The 17158-nt window shown below is 43.7% G+C and overlaps 2 protein-coding genes across 14 annotated transcripts in view; both read right to left on the reverse strand.

The window, feature by feature from the left end:
- Positions 1–8949, reverse strand: part of hgs (hepatocyte growth factor-regulated tyrosine kinase substrate) — a 30815-nt gene extending 21866 nt beyond the window's left edge. For 10 of the 11 annotated variants that reach the window (XM_071392782.1, XM_071392774.1, XM_071392809.1 and 7 more), the window contains exons 1-5: positions 8710–8949; positions 7183–7267; positions 6867–6942; positions 6234–6326; positions 403–520 (exon numbers count right to left, since the gene is read on the reverse strand). In XM_071392782.1, the coding sequence (XP_071248883.1) occupies positions 403–520; positions 6234–6326; positions 6867–6942; positions 7183–7267; positions 8710–8746 (409 nt within the window). In that variant the 5' untranslated portion in view covers positions 8747–8949. Of the gene's footprint in view, positions 1–402; positions 521–3520; positions 3696–6233; positions 6327–6866; positions 6943–7182; positions 7268–8709 lie in introns of those variants that run through there. The other variant, XM_071392791.1, reaches the window with a different exon arrangement.
- Positions 8950–12554: 3605 nt separating this feature from the next.
- Positions 12555–15879, reverse strand: cldnk (claudin k). Of its 3 annotated transcripts, none has more exons than XM_071392822.1 (2): positions 15510–15879; positions 12555–13806 (listed from the first exon to the last, which is right to left on the reverse strand). In XM_071392822.1, exon 2 carries the CDS (start codon positions 13508–13510, stop codon positions 12866–12868), a length of 645 nt encoding a protein of 214 aa, XP_071248923.1. In that variant the 5' UTR covers positions 13511–13806; positions 15510–15879; the 3' UTR covers positions 12555–12865. The 3 variants fall into 3 exon arrangements, with proteins under 3 accessions (XP_071248923.1, XP_071248940.1, XP_071248929.1); XM_071392839.1 differs by having other exon boundaries at positions 12555–13781; positions 15510–15874; XM_071392828.1 differs by having other exon boundaries at positions 15491–15874.
- Positions 15880–17158: the final 1279 nt, after the last annotated feature.

Raw genomic sequence — 17158 nt, forward strand, 5'->3', positions numbered from 1 at the left:
TCTTCTCAGGTCTTCAGGAGTGTCTAGGGGGCTAGGGGCTGATCTGGGGTCTTCTCAGGTCTTCAGGAGTGTCTAGGGGGCTAGGGGCTGATCTGGGGTCTTCTCAGGTCTTCAGGAGTGTCTAGGGGGCTAGGGGCTGATCTGGGGTCTTCTCAGGTCTTCAGGAGTGTCTAGGGGGCTAGGGGCTGATCTGGGGTCTTCTCAGGTCTTCAGGAGTGTCTAGGGGGCTAGGGGCTGATCTGGGGTCTTCTCAGGTCTTCAGGAGTGTCTAGGGGGCTAGGGGCTGATCTGGGGTCTTCTCAGGTCTTCAGGAGTGTCTAGGGGGCTAGGGGCTGATCTGGGGTCTTCTCAGGTCTTCAGGAGTGTCTAGGGGGCTTGGGGCTGATCTGGGATCTGACTTACCCTCCACCTTCATGATCTGGTACGTGTCCTGAACCACCTTGTATTTGGGCTCGTTGCGGAAGGCGTGGGCCCAGGCCTGGATCAGGTAAAGGATCTTATTCCTCACGTTGGGCTCCGTCTGTTTCAAGGGGCAACACATCACCACTCACTGAGTTATAGTACAGATACACTGTAACACATCACCACTCACTGAGTTATAGTCACAGTACAGATACACTGTAATACATCACCACTCACTGAGTTATAGTCACAGTACAGATACACTGTAATACATCACCACTCACTGAGTTACAGTCACAGTACAGATACACTGTAATACATCACCACTCACTGAGTTACAGTCACAGTACAGATACACTGTAATACATCACCACTCACTGAGTTACAGTACAGATACACTGTAATACATCACCACTCACTGAGTTACAGTACAGATACACTGTAATACATCACCACTCACTGAGTTATAGTACAGATACACTGTAACACATCACCACTCACTGAGTTACAGTACAGATACACTGTAACACATCACCACTCACTGAGTTACAGTACAGATACACTGTAACACATCACCACTCACTGAGTTACAGTACAGATACACTGTAACACATCACCACTCACTGAGTTAGTCACAGTACAGATACACTGCAACACATCACCACTCACTGAGTTACAGTCACAGTACAGATACACTGTAACACATCACCACTCACTGAGTTACAGTCACAGTACAGATACACTGCAACACATCACCACTCACTGAGTTACAGTACAGATACACTGTAATACATCACCACTCACTGAGTTAGTCACAGTACAGATACACTGTAGTACATCACCACTCACTGAGTTACAGTACAGATACACTGTAGTACATCACCACTCACTGGGTTACAGTACAGATACACTGTAGTACATCACCACTCACTGAGTTACAGTCACAGTACAGATACACTGTAACACATCACCACTCACTGAGTTACAGTACAGATACACTGTAGTACATCACCACTCACTGAGTTACAGTCACAGTACAGATACACTGTAACACATCACCACTCACTGAGTTACAGTCACAGTACAGATACACTGTAGTACATCACCACTCACTGAGTTACAGTACAGATACACTGTAGTACATCACCACTCACTGAGTTACAGTCACAGTACAGATACACTGTAATACATCACCACTCACTGAGTTACAGTCACAGTACAGATACACTGTAGTACATCACCACTCACTGAGTTACAGTCACAGTCACAGTACAGATACACTGCAACACATCACCACTCACTGAGTTACAGTCACAGTACAGATACACTGTAGTACATCACCACTCACTGAGTTACAGTCACAGTACAGATACACTGTAGTACATCACCACTCACTGAGTTACAGTACAGATACACTGCAACACATCACCACTCACTGAGTTATAGTCACAGTACAGATACACTGTAACACATCACCACTCACTGAGTTATAGTCACAGTACAGATACACTGTAACACATCACCACTCACTGAGTTAGTCACAGTACAGATACACTGTAGTACATCACCACTCACTGAGTTAGTCACAGTACAGATACACTGTAATACATCACCACTCACTGAGTTACAGTCACAGTACAGATACACTGTAATACATCACCACTCACTGAGTTACAGTCACAGTACAGATACACTGTAACACATCACCACTCACTGAGTTACAGTCACAGTACAGATACACTGTAACACATCACCACTCACTGAGTTACAGTCACAGTACAGATACACTGTAACACATCACCACTCACTGAGTTACAGTACAGATACACTGTAACACATCACCACTCACTGAGTTACAGTACAGATACACTGTAGTACATCACCACTTACTGAGTTACAGTCACAGTACAGATACACTGTAACACATCACCACTCACTGAGTTAGTCACAGTACAGATACACTGTAGTACATCACCACTCACTGAGTTACAGTCACAGTACAGATACACTGTAACACATCACCACTCACTGAGTTACAGTCACAGTCACAGTACAGATACACTGTAACACATCACCACTCACTGAGTTACAGTACAGATACACTGTAACACATCACCACTCACTGAGTTACAGTCACAGTACAGATACACTGTAACACATCACCACTCACTGAGTCACAGTACAGATACACTGTAACACATCACCACTCACTGAGTCACAGTACAGATACACTGTAACACATCACCACTCACTGAGTTACAGTCACAGTACAGATACACTGTAATACATCACCACTCACTGAGTTACAGTCACAGTACAGATACACTGTAGTACATCACCACTCACTGAGTTACAGTCACAGTACAGATACACATCACCACTCACTGAGTTACAGTCACAGTACAGATACACATCACCACTCACTGAGTTAGTCACAGTACAGATACACTGTAACACATCACCACTCACTGAGTTACAGTCACAGTACAGATACACTGTAGTACATCACCACTCACTGAGTTAGTCACAGTACAGATACACTGTAGTACATCACCACTCACTGAGTTACAGTCACAGTACATATACACATCACCACTCACTGAGTTACAGTCACAGTACAGATACACATCACCACTCACTGAGTTACAGTCACAGTACAGATACACTGTAGTACATCACCACTCACTGAGTTACAGTCACAGTACAGATACACTGTAACACATCACCACTCACTGAGTTAGTCACAGTACAGATACACTGTAACACATCACCACTCACTGAGTTACAGTCACAGTACAGATACACTGTAGTACATCACCACTCACTGAGTTAGTCACAGTACAGATACACTGTAGTACATCACCACTCACTGAGTTACAGTCACAGTACATATACACATCACCACTCACTGAGTACAACTTCACAAGTACACCTTTTATAGACAGATAAACTGCATTAAAAACGCTACTCTATATTAAGTGCAAAAAATAATAATAAATTGGGCACCTCAGTCCCCTTACAAACACAACACTTCCCCAAAAATAGAAGACAATACTAAGCTATACTATAATAATAATAATACCATATGAATACATCTAGACTGAAACAAGGTTCTAACCTGGCTAGAGAGACTTGTTTTACCAGACCAACAAGTCTCTAGAGAAATACTTCAAACTAAAAGGTTTCCTTTAGTCCTTTTCCCCCAAAATAATCCCATTCCAGACGTCACTTCAGAGACTAAACATTCAGAGTGTTGTCTTGCTGTGTTCTCTCACAGAGAGGAGAGACTTGTGCTGGGAAGTCCCTCAGTCTGACCTGAATCAGCGTGTGACCAAGCTATGACATCACCATCAGGAAGTCAACAAAAGGTCACCTGACAAGGGTGGGGAGCCAATCAAAAGACTGCAATGTCATGCTGTATAGTGTATCCAAATGAACTGTTCAAGAGGGTGCACCCTTAACATACCCTTCACAATCAGATAGATATGCGTGGTGTAGAACAGATACTGTTCCTAGGCCGTCATTGAAAATAAACATTTGTTCTTAACTGACTTGCCTACTTAAATAAAGGTTTAATAAAAAATTAAATAAAAATAGACTGATTTCAGTTTTATTCATAAAATGTCTATCTTATTCTGAACATTGCAGATAGAAACGCATTGTGTAGAACATACAATTGACAGTCCTGTAAGGAATCATGTCAACTCCACTCATTAGGCTACATTTCTATGTGGAAAACTGAATGACCTCTGGCCAGCTCCCAGGCTGTCAGACTACAGCAGACTTGGGTTCAAATACTATTTGAAAATCATTTCAAAGACTTGACCAAGGCTTGATTTAGCTCACCTGGAGCAATGCAACCAATAGAATAGTCTGAAAACGGCAAACCCTGCAGATTCTGGCATTCCAGACAGGTTTAAGCAAAACACCAGAAATATTTGAAAGACTTCTAACCCTATTTGAACCCAGGTCTGCAGTTCACTACAGCACCAGTGGGTGATTATCAGGCTAAGACGCAGGGTTGAAAGGTCATAAGGATTGGAGTCAGCAGCACAAGGCTCAGACATATCCCCCAGACAGATCACACGGTGTGTGTGAAAACTAGTACAAACTGTAGCTGGCCATGAAGCTGATTTCAGTATAGAGGGACCATGTCTGCTATCTAGACACGGTGGAGAAAGCAGAGCAGAGGGAGAGGTGTCTGCTGTGTTATTACAGCTGTTCTGCTGTGCTGTGATCGCCATGGTTACGTCCCAAACGCTACCCTATTCCCTACATAGTGCATTACTTTGCACTACTTTATACCAGAGTCCTATATGGGCCCTGGTCAAAAGTAGCGCACTAGGGAACAGGGTGTAATTTGGGAAGCAAGCCCATGTCAGCTGACTGGGTCACGGCCTAGTCTTAGCCTTCCTCCTTTAGCCAACTAAACCACAAGAGCTCCAGAGCCAGGGAGGGCATTCCTTCCACAAGGAGCGGGGTAAAGTTTCCTCTAGGTTCAGATCTAGGGTCACCTTCCCCTCCCCCACTCCAAACCTTAACCATTAGTGGGGGGGGAATGCAAAACTGACCCAAGATCAGTGTCTAGGGAGAACTTCACCCTAGTCCACAAGAAACCCTCACGTGATTGGATTAGTATTTCAGTGCTGCAGCCTAACCCTCCCAGTTCCTACACTGAGATCTGAATAAGTTGTATCTTGTCAAACTGACAGCCGACATAAAACCAAGACATTCCTTTTTCTGGTCTAAATTGAAATGCTAACATTTTTTTTATTATTCTAATGTGTAGATTGATTCCTGTCCTTTCATCCTCTTGGCTCAGCACAAACATAACTGTACCTGTCCCTTCATCCTCTTGGCTCACCACAAACATAACTGTTCCTGTCCCTTCATCCTCTTGGCTCAGCACAAACATAACTGTTCCTGTCCCTTCATCCTCTTGGCTCACCACAAACATAACTGTTCCTGTCCCTTCATCCTCTTGGCTCACCACAAACATTACTGTTCCTGTCCCTTCATCCTCTTGGCTCACCACAAACATAACTGTTCCTGTCCCTTCATCCTCTTGGCTCAGCACAAACATTAATGTTCCTGTCCCTTCATTCTCTTGGCTCACCACAAACATAACTGGCCCTATGAGAGCTGTCTGAACGGAAGTAACCCAATGAGGAGATTGATGGGATGTAGGCCTGTAGAAGACCACAGCAGACTAGTCCCCTCTACAGTAACACTCCTATACAACAAGGAGATTGATGGGATGTAGGCCTGTAGAAGACCACAGCAGACTAGTCCACTCTACAGTAACACTCCTTTACAACAAGGAGATTGATGGGATGTAGGCCTGTAGAAGACCACAGCAGACTAGTCCCCTCTACAGTAACACTCCTATACAACAAGGAGTGGAGGTAAAGGTAAGGACATGACACCATTAGGCCTGACTCCATTACTTGTTTTAAGGAATGACCCATCAGAATGGGGTCATCCAGGTCTCAATGGAGCTTCCCTGGAGTGGAACTGAGCAAGTGGAGAGTGGGAGGGTGAGAGAGAGAGAGAAACATCTGAGTAACCTGCTTAAAATGATTTGGCTTCAGTTGGTTTCAATTGAAACTTTTGGTTTAAGAGGCCCTTGATGTGGACCTGTGAGCCTTTGTGCCCCACCTAGAAAATAATCAAAGTGAAAGACTGCTATGATGCTAAGAAAGATGGAGCATGGCAGGGGTGAATGGAAGGTGTAGAGGGGGTGGTGTAGAGGGGGTGGAGGAGGTGGTGTAGAGGGGGTGGAGGAGGTGGAGAGGGGGTGGTGTAGAGGGGGTGAATCAAGACAGGGTCACCTTCAGTAGATCCTTCAGCTCCTCCATGGTGGTTTTACAGGCCACCTCATCATGGACCGTCTGCCCACAGTTCTTCACTACTGACTCCAACACCTGACAGGTAGAAGAAACACTCATAATCACACTTCACAACACAGGGGCCTAATTCTTCTGATTAAGCCTCACGTCAGACTTTTTACTATGGAACTGGACTATCACCTTGGATGCACCGACAGCGTCATTATGCAAAATGTTACACAGCATCATCTGGATATGTGTGCAACAAAAGTTCAACATTCACCTTCTGCTACCATTTCTGTCAAGCCGTCTACACATACAGTTAGACGCTTACGTTCAATAAATCCAACGTATGCACCACACAGAACGCACTGCCTCTGCAATGCTGCAAGGCTAACACAGCGTTCCATTGGAAACGAACGTACCTCTGGTGTACCAAAATGGAATCACGCTATCGGTGTGATCGAGGCATATAAATCTGGATATAATTTCTATTTATTATTCAAAACATCTGAATATGTCCCAATTTGAATAATTGATCAAGCCATCCTTTAAGCAGCACTAGAAGGTTATCATGGTGTCATTACAAGCGGTTCAGCGTAGATCCACGCAGCATTGGTCAGTCTAGTAACCCACCTCAAGACCATAGAGGGCCACATGCGGGTTCTTATCCATCAGCTTCTTCTTAATGGCTCCGATGGCATACTTCGCCCTGCAGGAAGAGAGAGACTTTGATCAGACCAGACACACGTCTATCGTGTGGAGAAACATGGGGCTAGTTCCAATTATTTTCAAATGGTTCCTTCCTTCCTAGGCCTCGTCATGGAAACACTTAAGGACCTCTCCACTGCAATTATCCAATCACAGAGATTAGGCTAGTGATTACCAGAAGGAAGGAAGGATTGTAAGTATTTGATCAGGGCTGTGGTGTACTCAGCACTCTACTACTCACTGTGTGTCTCCTTGACGGATGAGATCACAGATCTGCAGGATGGACTCCCAGTCTGTCTCCAGCAGCAGCTGACTGGTGGCTTTATCTGCAGACAGAGAGGAGAGGGTTCACTGTCTCACATGTCTTTCATTCAAGATCATCATAAACATTTACGTCATTCAGCAGACAATATTATCTGACTTACAGCCAGTGCATTCATCTTAAAATAGCCAGGTGGGACAACCACATTTCACAGTCGTAGCAAGTACACTTTTCCTCAATAAAGTAGCTATCAGCTAAGTGAGTGTAGGTAAGAAAAGAGAAGTGTGAGGGTCTTTTAACCAGGGTGGATAAGACTAAACCTTACACCTGAAAGCATAGGCTATTTCTCTAAACAGTAGAGTTGTGTGTTTGCTTGTGAGCAGGTGATATTGATTCATGTGACTAGGGCCTATTCAAAATCATTAATGACTGAGAAAACAGCCTTTCACACATCACATATGAATTCAGAGTTTAGACTACAATATGAACATGTCCAGGCATGGCGTGTGGGCCTATACAAATGTAACTGATCATATTATACGATCACTGTAGGTATGAACCAGAGGATTTCTCCATTCAGTAACTGATGGGGGTGGGGTAGGCCTAGTTAGTGATTAATAGTGAGTGGATCAAGGGATGTTGTTATGGAATGCATTTCTACACAGTAACTAACTAGCTTGCGGCTGTTGCAAAACTAAGAGGAAACGTCGGTGACCGGGAATGAGCCTGTATGTTATTATGTTTGACACAAACCTTCGGCCTTTTCTGTTGGCCAGTTTATTATGTGTTGGCCAGTTTTTTTATGCCAACACAGGGCTCAACAATAGGCACTGGCACCCTCAATAACATCAGAGCACTTGAAGCAATCTACTCGTGATTACAGTTGTCAGCGAGTTGTCTAAACTGTTTTGGGGTTTAAGTTAGTCTATGATGAGGCTGATAAGAAAATATGTCTGGTGACGTTGTCTGGCGCAGTGGGGTGAGCTGGATAGATAGCCAACTAAGCTACTACTAGCAAACGAGCTAATATAGCTAGAACAACTAGCAAGCTAGATGGCAAATAATGAAAGTTATGCAAATTACAAAAACAATGATTTATGTCTGAGGATCAGGGATATCCAACAAAACAAATATGTTTGTATTTAGGATTTTATGTCGGGAAAATCGGGGCGCAGCGAACCCACACAACATCCTCTGATTGCGTTGCTAGCTAGCCAAGCTAACCTAGGCTTGACACTTTCCGGGTAACTTACAGAGCAAATGCAAGCATAGTTTTTGGTAGATTAAATGACATGTTGTTGATAAGCAGTTAAACTGCAATGCTCGATAGAAAAGACGATTCTCGATTAGAGGCCTCGGCCTATCGTCGAACTGAACACAGACAATGCCAATTTTAGCTAGGTAACTAGCTAATGTTAGAAGGGCTGTGTCACAGCCCCAAACGACTGCCAAAACAATAAGCAAAAACAATCACCGGTGTAAAATGTTAAGATACTCATATCTTACCAAGAAGCCTCTCAAATGTTCCACCACCCTTTCCCATGGCTGATCCAATGACTCAGGCTAGCTGACGAGACGTAATTTTTTGGTCAATCAAAAATTATTTTGACACATCCACTGTAAAGATCGCTAGCCAGCTGCAAAGTTATTCCTACTTCCTACTTCCCGTGTCGGGTTTAGAAACTCTGTGGTTCGGTGAAGTCCGTCTATTCCTAAAAGTATTGCGACGTTGCCCCCTAGAGTCTGAAGAGGTGAGTGTACAGGGGGTCATTGTTGTGTACAGTTTATTCAAGTGGACATGGGTTCCATAACATTACGTTTGACATAGGAACATGTATGACGGTGCAACAAGCTAGCCCTACTGGCTACTCAATCAATCCCAAACGATGGCGGTTTTCTGATCAGTTGGTTCACCTAAATTCTACTCAGTTTGATAAAGTGAAATATAGGGAGACATTTAATTTAGAGAACAAATCAGAGGCCCATCACAGTCTACCTATGTGAGCCAATTTAATTGACATGAAATTGTTCAAGAGAAGAGAGGGATCATTATGTGTTGGTGGGTGGTGGAGCTGCAACCTTCTATGTGTCTAGGCCACAGGAGGTTGGTGGCACTTTAATTGGGGAGGACTGGTAGCAAATACATAAAACACATGGTTTCCATGTGGTTGATGCCATTCCGTTTGCGCAATTTCGGCCATTATTATGAGCCATCCTTCCGTCAGCAGCCTCCTGTGGTATAGGCCTACGTCATCAAGTGTGATCAGGCCCTATCCAGCCATCTATCCATTCCATCACATTGTTATGAGGAATAATGGGAACTGCCTTGCTATATTTCATCACACTCTCCTCCTCCCTACACTGGTATACATAGGTCTACTTAGGTCATAGATGAGTACATAGAAGCAGAATGCATAGAACGACCCACCCCATTCAAGTCAATGATGACATTATGGGTGGACTGGCAGCCAATGTGAGTGTACCCATGAGTTTACCAGTCAAATTGCCAGGGTTAGAGGTTCCAAGCCCTTTTCTGTGGATTATATTTCTATGTATGAGTCACTACCTGGCACTCACAACACTGGAGGCCATTGTTGTGGCTGTGATCCTGATGCTCCATACAGTGGCATTGTGTCTCCGTCTCTACTAGCCTCTACTGTTAGCTAGTAGGGCTGGACGCAGAGAGAGGAAGGCTGTCTACTAGTACTTATGTAAAAATACTTTAAAGTACTACCTAAGTAGTTTTTGGGGGGTATCTGTACTTTACTATTAATATTTTTGACAACTTTTACCACTACATTCCTAAATAAAATAATATACTTTTTACTCCTTACATTTTCCCTGACACCCGAAAGTACTCGTCACATTTTTAATGCTTAGCAGGACAGGAAAATTGTCTAATTCACGCACTTATCAAGAGAACATCCCTGGTCATCCCTACTGCCTCTGATCTGGCGGACTCACTAAACACAAATGCTTCATTTGTAAATTATGTCTGAGTGTTGAACTGTGCTCCTGGATATCCCTAAATTATAAAAAACAAGAAAATTGTGTCGTCTGATTTGCTTAATATGAGGAATTTTAAATGATTTATACTTTTACTTTTGATGCTTAAATACATTTAAAAACAAATACTTTTAGACTTTTACTCAAGTAGTATTTTACTGGTTGACTTTCACTTTTACTTGAGTCATTTTCTTTTAAGGTATCTTTACTTTTACTCAATTATGACAATTGGGTACTTTTTCCACCACTGCTGTCTACTAGCCTCTACTATTAGCTGGTAAGGCTGGACACAGAGAGAGACAAGCTGCCAAGAGCGTCCTCACCACCCACCAGTCAAAGAAACAAGACAATGTATAAACAACTGCTTATAGCAGATGACATGTGTTTAATTTAATGAGATGGATACCATTTTGTGTGCAGACATTCTACTTTAATTAAAAGTAGAATGTGTGTGTTTAAAATATGTTACTTGATTTATTTATATACTGTATCTCTTTTGTTGGAGGTATGATTCACATCAGGCAATGCTTCTTGTGAATAGCAAACTCAAATTTTGTGAGTGTTTATTATAGGGCAGGGAAGCTCTCATCTCATTGATTGGACTCTAGGTTAGCTGACTCCTGACTCCAATAACCTAGGGGTTCACATACTTTTTCCAAGCTACACTGTGAATGTTTAAACGATGTATTCAATATAAACAAGAAAAATACAATAATTAGTGTGTTATTAGTTTATTTTACCAAGCAAGTTGACTGAGAACACATTCTCATTTACAGGGGAGAGGAAGGGGGATGAATGAGCCAATTGTAAACTGGGGATTCTTAGGTGACCATGATGGTTTGAGGGCCAGATTGGGAATTTAGCCAGGACACCGGGGTTAACACCCCTACTCTTACAATAAGCACCATGGGATCTTTAATGACCTCAGACTGTACCTACACTAAGAGGCTACATGCCATGCACTGTAATACATATCTGCTGCTGTACAGTTAATGAAATCTGCATTTATATATGATACATTGATAGTCATTATTCCTGCCGGTGATGTGGGTTGTCATATTTGTAAGATGGATAGATCTTATGAAATGACTTATCAAATTAAAGTAGCTATAACAGCACTGCACTGTAGAATCTGAAGGATGTCAACTATGCCTCATGAATACAATATTTATTACTGGGCCTCAACACATCCCACATGACATGCTTCGACAAAACACACACACACACACACACACACACTCACACTTACCGTTTGAATGGAGAGATGTTTGTCATTTCTTCTAATGTACTCAATCAACAGTGGAGATTTGACATCAAATCATCCAGTATATGGAAGGTAATTGTTCTGAAGGAATGTTGCCGTAAGTAAAACTAGCGTAGCCTACAGTAGACTACGTAGAGCTGTTTTTCCCCACCAATCAACGCACAGAGAAATACACTAAATAAGAACTGAATAAGAAGACATTGGGGTGATTTTATGAGTTTAATCAATTCAAAATGATTATGTTATAGTCATTCAATGTATTATGTATTAATCATGTGTTCAAAAACAATGCTGTTCCATTTGTAGTGTAAGCCTATTAACCTTGCTCGTATTATATGCTAATTATGTTCCGACCCGCCGACTATTAGCTCAGAAAACCTTTTGGGCCCGAGGCAAAAACCTAGTTGACGAACCATGTCTTACGTTGTATGGGAACTATACAATGACATCATCAGGTGATGATGTCATTGTCAGCCAATCATTTGTGAGGAGCCTGGTTCTGCTGGACTGGACCCAGTCTGAGTCTTAAATTGAACCCTATTCCCTATATAGTGCACTTCATTTGATCAGAGCCCATTGTAGTGCACTAGTTTTAAACCAGAGCTCTATGCTTCCATCAAAAGCATTGAACTGTATAGGGAATCGGGTGGTATTTGGGACGCGGGCAGTGTCCCCTAAGAACTGAGGACAGGACCCCGGTTTTGATATCTAGACTGGACTGGAGACATTGAAACATGGAGATAACTGTACAGACTGTAGTGATGGCCTGATGGGAGATGGAGGATGAGTGGTAGCTGGTTGGGAAAAAGACCATTCGCTGGTGCTCTCTCCATCAGCGCTACACCACACACTCACAGACGTACACACGTACACAGTTCCCCATTGTTCTATTGTTCCGTTCCAATCTGCACCACCACTCACAGTGCACAATGGTGACGACATGACAACATGTTCCATTGGCCCACTACAATGCCAAGACATTTACTCTTGGTGACCATCATTTCTAATCCTTTGGTTTGAAGCATATATAGGCTACTGTATCCTAGAATAGATGAATTCACACAGAGGAGTTTCCCAGAGAGGAATTGAAAGACTGATGATTTTATTGGGTTTTACACTGACAGACAGACTGACAGAAAATAGGGTTATCGGAGGACAACAGGGACACATGAAATAACAAAATGATTTCACAATTCCCTTCATAACCTCCTAGTGCATCTTTTGAAAGAATGAGAAAAAGCACCACAGAATAATAATAACATTCCAAAGTATTAAAAAGTATAAATACTAAGAGAGGAGGGTTTCTCATGTTGTCGGGGCGGAATCATGGAATCAGAGAATCATAGATTCTCGGAATCATGGGGTGTTGTTTTGTGTTTTGTGGCATTCCGATCAAACGTAACCTTTGACCTGAGCGGCAGGTCCTCTACGGGGGCTGCTGTCGCTGCTGAAGGTCGGAGACCCGGGGATGCCGGGAGGACTCGACCCCGCATACAGCAGCGAACCACCAATCAGGAGCAAGGCTGACGCGCCCCAGCCCAGGTATAGGGCGGGGCCTAGCTCTCTCTTGTGCGGCGCGGCCACGTGGGGATCATAGAAGTCCCTGATAATGGAGTGTGCCGTCCAGCAGATAGGAACCAGGTAGAGAAACCCAGCGATGCCGAACAGAAAGCCGGAGATCCTTGCAATACGAGCCTTCAGACTATTCTGACCAATACACTTGGTGCACTTTACCCCCACCACGCCTAGAGCCAGGGCCAGGCCACATAGGAGGACGGAGAGCACGGTGAGGCCCCGGGCCGCCTGCATGTCGCTGGGCAGGGCCAAGAGACTGTCGTACACCTTGCACTGGATCTGGCCTGTTGATTGGACGATGCAGGTCATCCACAGCCCCTCCCAGATGATCTGAGCCGTCACAATGTTGTTGCCGATGAAGGCGGTGACGCGCCACAGCGGAACAGAGCATACCAGGAAGCCGCCCACCCAGCCAACCAGGGATAAGACCAGGCCCAGGAGCTGCATGCCGGTGGTCGCCATGGTGAAGGTGAAAGGCTGTTGTTGTTGTTGTGGTAGTAGTAACGGTTGTGGTGACGGTTGACGATGTCTACCGGTATTTGGCTGGATCTTCGTAAGTATTTGTACCACGTTGGTTGTTACTGGGATGTTAAAGTCCTTTCTCTTTGTCTCACTAAAATAGTCCCAAGCTGTGGAAAGTCTATGCACCCCCGAAATCTTGAAAAACAGATGTCTTCCTCCTCTTCTTCTTCTTCTTGCCCCTCTCCTTCTCTCTGGTTGATGTGGAGGCCAACTGGGGACAGACAAGGCCAAAAGTCCTAACAACCAGATGAAATTAAAGCAGTGGTTAGTATAATGATCCAGCTGAGGACATTTCTGAACTGTACTTATGCAAATTAACTTCTAAACCACCAGAATAATAGCAAATCAAATCATTAATCACTGTAAATAACATTCACCCAGTCTATTGAATCCTACACAGATTAACATGGCATTAATAAACATTTCCAAAGTCAAAATAATCACAGTGCTTATCTACTGTAAATAATGTTTATCATAACTATTTGTAAACAGGCAGGGAGGGCCCGAGAGTGACTGGATTCCAGTGTGGACCCGAAGGAGCAGAGAGAATGGTTTCCATTGACTGTGCTGTTGTGGGTGTTGGAGCTACGAGCTGCTATGCCTGCCTGGCCGGAACACTGGATTATCTCAGAAAAACACGAGGAGGATCGGAACACAGCAGGGCTTTCATACCGGACTGGTACAGTGGGCCCAGGCTCTGTTGACTGAGGACCCAGCTCGGTTTAACTCTGTTCTGGACTGATTACACTGGGAGAAATAACAGCTGGACTAATACAATAGATTGATCAATCACTACTTGTATCGGCAAAACTGATAGAGATTAACCCACTGGGCAAAACGCATAGAGATTAACCCACTGGGCAAAACTGATAGAGATTAACCCACTGGGCAAACTGATAGAGATTAACCCACTGGGCAAAACGGATAGAGATTAACCCACTGGGCAAAACTGATAGAGATTAACCCACTGGGCAAAACTGATAGAGATTAACCCACTGGGCAAAACTGATAGAGATTAACCCACTGGGCAAAACGGATAGAGATTAACCCACTGGGCAAACTGATAGAGATTAACCCACTGGGCAAAACTGATAGAGATTAACCCACTGGGCAAACTGATAGAGATTAACCCACTGGGCAAAACTGATAGAGATTAACCCACTGGGCAAAACTGATAGAGATTAACCCACTGGGCAAAACTGATAGAGATTAACCCACTGCGGCAAACTGATAGAGATTAACCCACTGGGCAAAATTGATAGAGATTAACCCACTGGGCAAAAAATGGTTGAATCAACGTTGTTTCCACGTCATTTCAACAACAACAAAACATCTACGTGATGACGTTGAATCAACGTGGGAAACTGACCGGATCAAAAAGTCATCAACGTAACGGGCATTTCGTCTTTTTCTCACCTAACTTTTAACCTAAATCCAATGACATGATGACATTTGTTGTTCATTTCAAGTTGAATTCGCGGTTAGTTGACAACTCAACCAAATGTAATGTATGTCATTGAATTGACGTCTGTGCCCAGTGGGATGATGAAATAAGATTATGATTCAAATATTGTCTAACAGGGGATGGACCTTTAACTTTTGTTTCACCTCTCTAGTTTCATGCCACATTGTTTAAAAAAAAGAATAGGCATCAGATACTTAAGCAATAAGAACCACCCAGTTTGTAAATTACAGTATCATACTAATGATAAAAAAGAATAAACACATTAGTATAATAGACAGTGAGATCCTAAAAGAGAATAAACAGATTAGTATAATAGACAGTGAAATCCTGACACAGACAGGTCCAACAACCTAGGGAATACACATTCTTAACCTTGAGGTGGAATGTTTCAATACCACAATGTTTTTGTTGACTATACCAACACCATAGTATTTTCAATACACAACAAACAATACCTTAGAGTACATTAGTCACCTCAGATGTAGTGTGATGGATCTCCTCTCGTCTTCCAAGCAGTCGTTGGAAAAGCAGCGTGTTCTTCAGCAGTCCTGTGGTGCTGTGGTTGTATAGGTCAGAGGTGGATGTAGGTAGCCGGATTGGCTGGTTGAGGGGGAGGCGGAGACAGAGGCCTTGAAGGTTCAGCTCAGTCCACAGGTACGAACGAGGACCTGAGAGGTCAGGTTGGCTTCTGCAGAGGGGTGAAGAGCTTCAACGTCCAGCTAGCTTCAACACCCAGGACAGGACTGGAGAGAGGGCTGCCCTCTGAGATGCCAGCTAGCGCAAGTCTGTGTGGCAGTGGGTAGAAGCATACGCTTGTGTGTCTGTGAGTGTGTCTGTGTAAGCGTGTGTGACAGTGTGTGTGCCTGTGTTTTTGTGTGTGTGTGTGTGTGTGTGTAAATGTGTGTGTGTGTCTCCCAGTGCCTGGTGTTCAAGTACAATGACACGCTGTTCTCCACTGCTGTTCTCTCTCTCCGACGCCCCCACACCATCATCCATTCATTCCTCCATCCATCCAGGCCAACAACCCATTCTGTCTTCTTTTTCATCTTTTCGCTCTCTTGTTCTTTGATGTGCTCCATTCTTTTCATCTCCCTGTTTCTAATGTTTTATGTGTTCAACTGAAGTTGGTGACTGAGGCGGGTCACAGAGGGCTCTAGTTTAGTTCTTTCCCTTATTCTACCTCCTGTTCACATGAAGGAAATAGAAAAATAAAGAGGAAAATCATGTCTCCTAAAGACCTGCCTTTAACTTGAACTTTGGGAGTTACAAAAGGACCGTTGTAGCTGTGGTAATCAACCATCAACCTGTTAACCATGCTAATCAACGACGAGAATTCAACTAACCAACGAGAGAAACAGGAAGTACTGGAAGAACAGACAGGGATCAAAATTAACTTTTTACGTTTTACATTTATGTCATTTAGCAGACGCTCTTATCCAGAGTGACTTACAGTTAGTGCATTCATCTTAAAATAGCTAGGTGGGACAACCACATATAACAACAGTAAGTTCCTTTTTAACTCAATAAAGTAGTTATCAGCAAGGTCAGTGCTTGTAGGAAAAGAGAAGTTAACTTTAAGTTGGAGGGGAAATAAGACTGGGATGTCTTATTTAAGATACTCTTTGAAGAGGTACAGACATTTTAAGAAGATGGGCAGGGACTGCTGTCCTAGCTTCATGAGGAAGCTCGTTCCACCATTGGGGTGCCAGGACAGAGAAGAGCTTTGACTGGGCTGAGTGGGAGCTGCCCTCCCCTAGGGGTGGGAGGACCAAGACACCAGAACGGAGTGCTCAGGTTTTATTTATTTATTTAACTTGGCAAGTCAGTTAAGAACAAATTCTTATTTACAATGACGGCCTAACCTGGCCAAACCCTAACCCGGACGACACTAAGCTAATTGCGCGCCACCCTATGGGACTCCCAATCACGGCCGGTTGTGATACAGCCTGGAATCAAACCAGGGTCTGTAATGATGCCTCTAGCACTGAGATGCAGTGCCTTAGACCGCTGCGCCACTCGGGAGGTTGGGGTGTAGGGTTTGAGCATAGCCTGAAGGCAAGGAGGGACAGTTCCCCTTGCTGCTCCGTAGGTAAACACCAGGGTCTTGTAGTGCATAGTTGGTC

The sequence above is a fragment of the Salvelinus alpinus genome, chromosome 1, assembly GCF_045679555.1.
Source record: "Salvelinus alpinus chromosome 1, SLU_Salpinus.1, whole genome shotgun sequence".
NCBI lineage: Eukaryota > Metazoa > Chordata > Actinopteri > Salmoniformes > Salmonidae > Salvelinus > Salvelinus alpinus.

What these genes read in the sequence shown, in the direction of transcription:
- cldnk (XM_071392822.1), bottom strand. Translation starts at nt 13,510, where the DNA reads ATGGCGACCACCGGCATGCAGCTCCTGGGCCTGGTCTTATCCCTGGTT.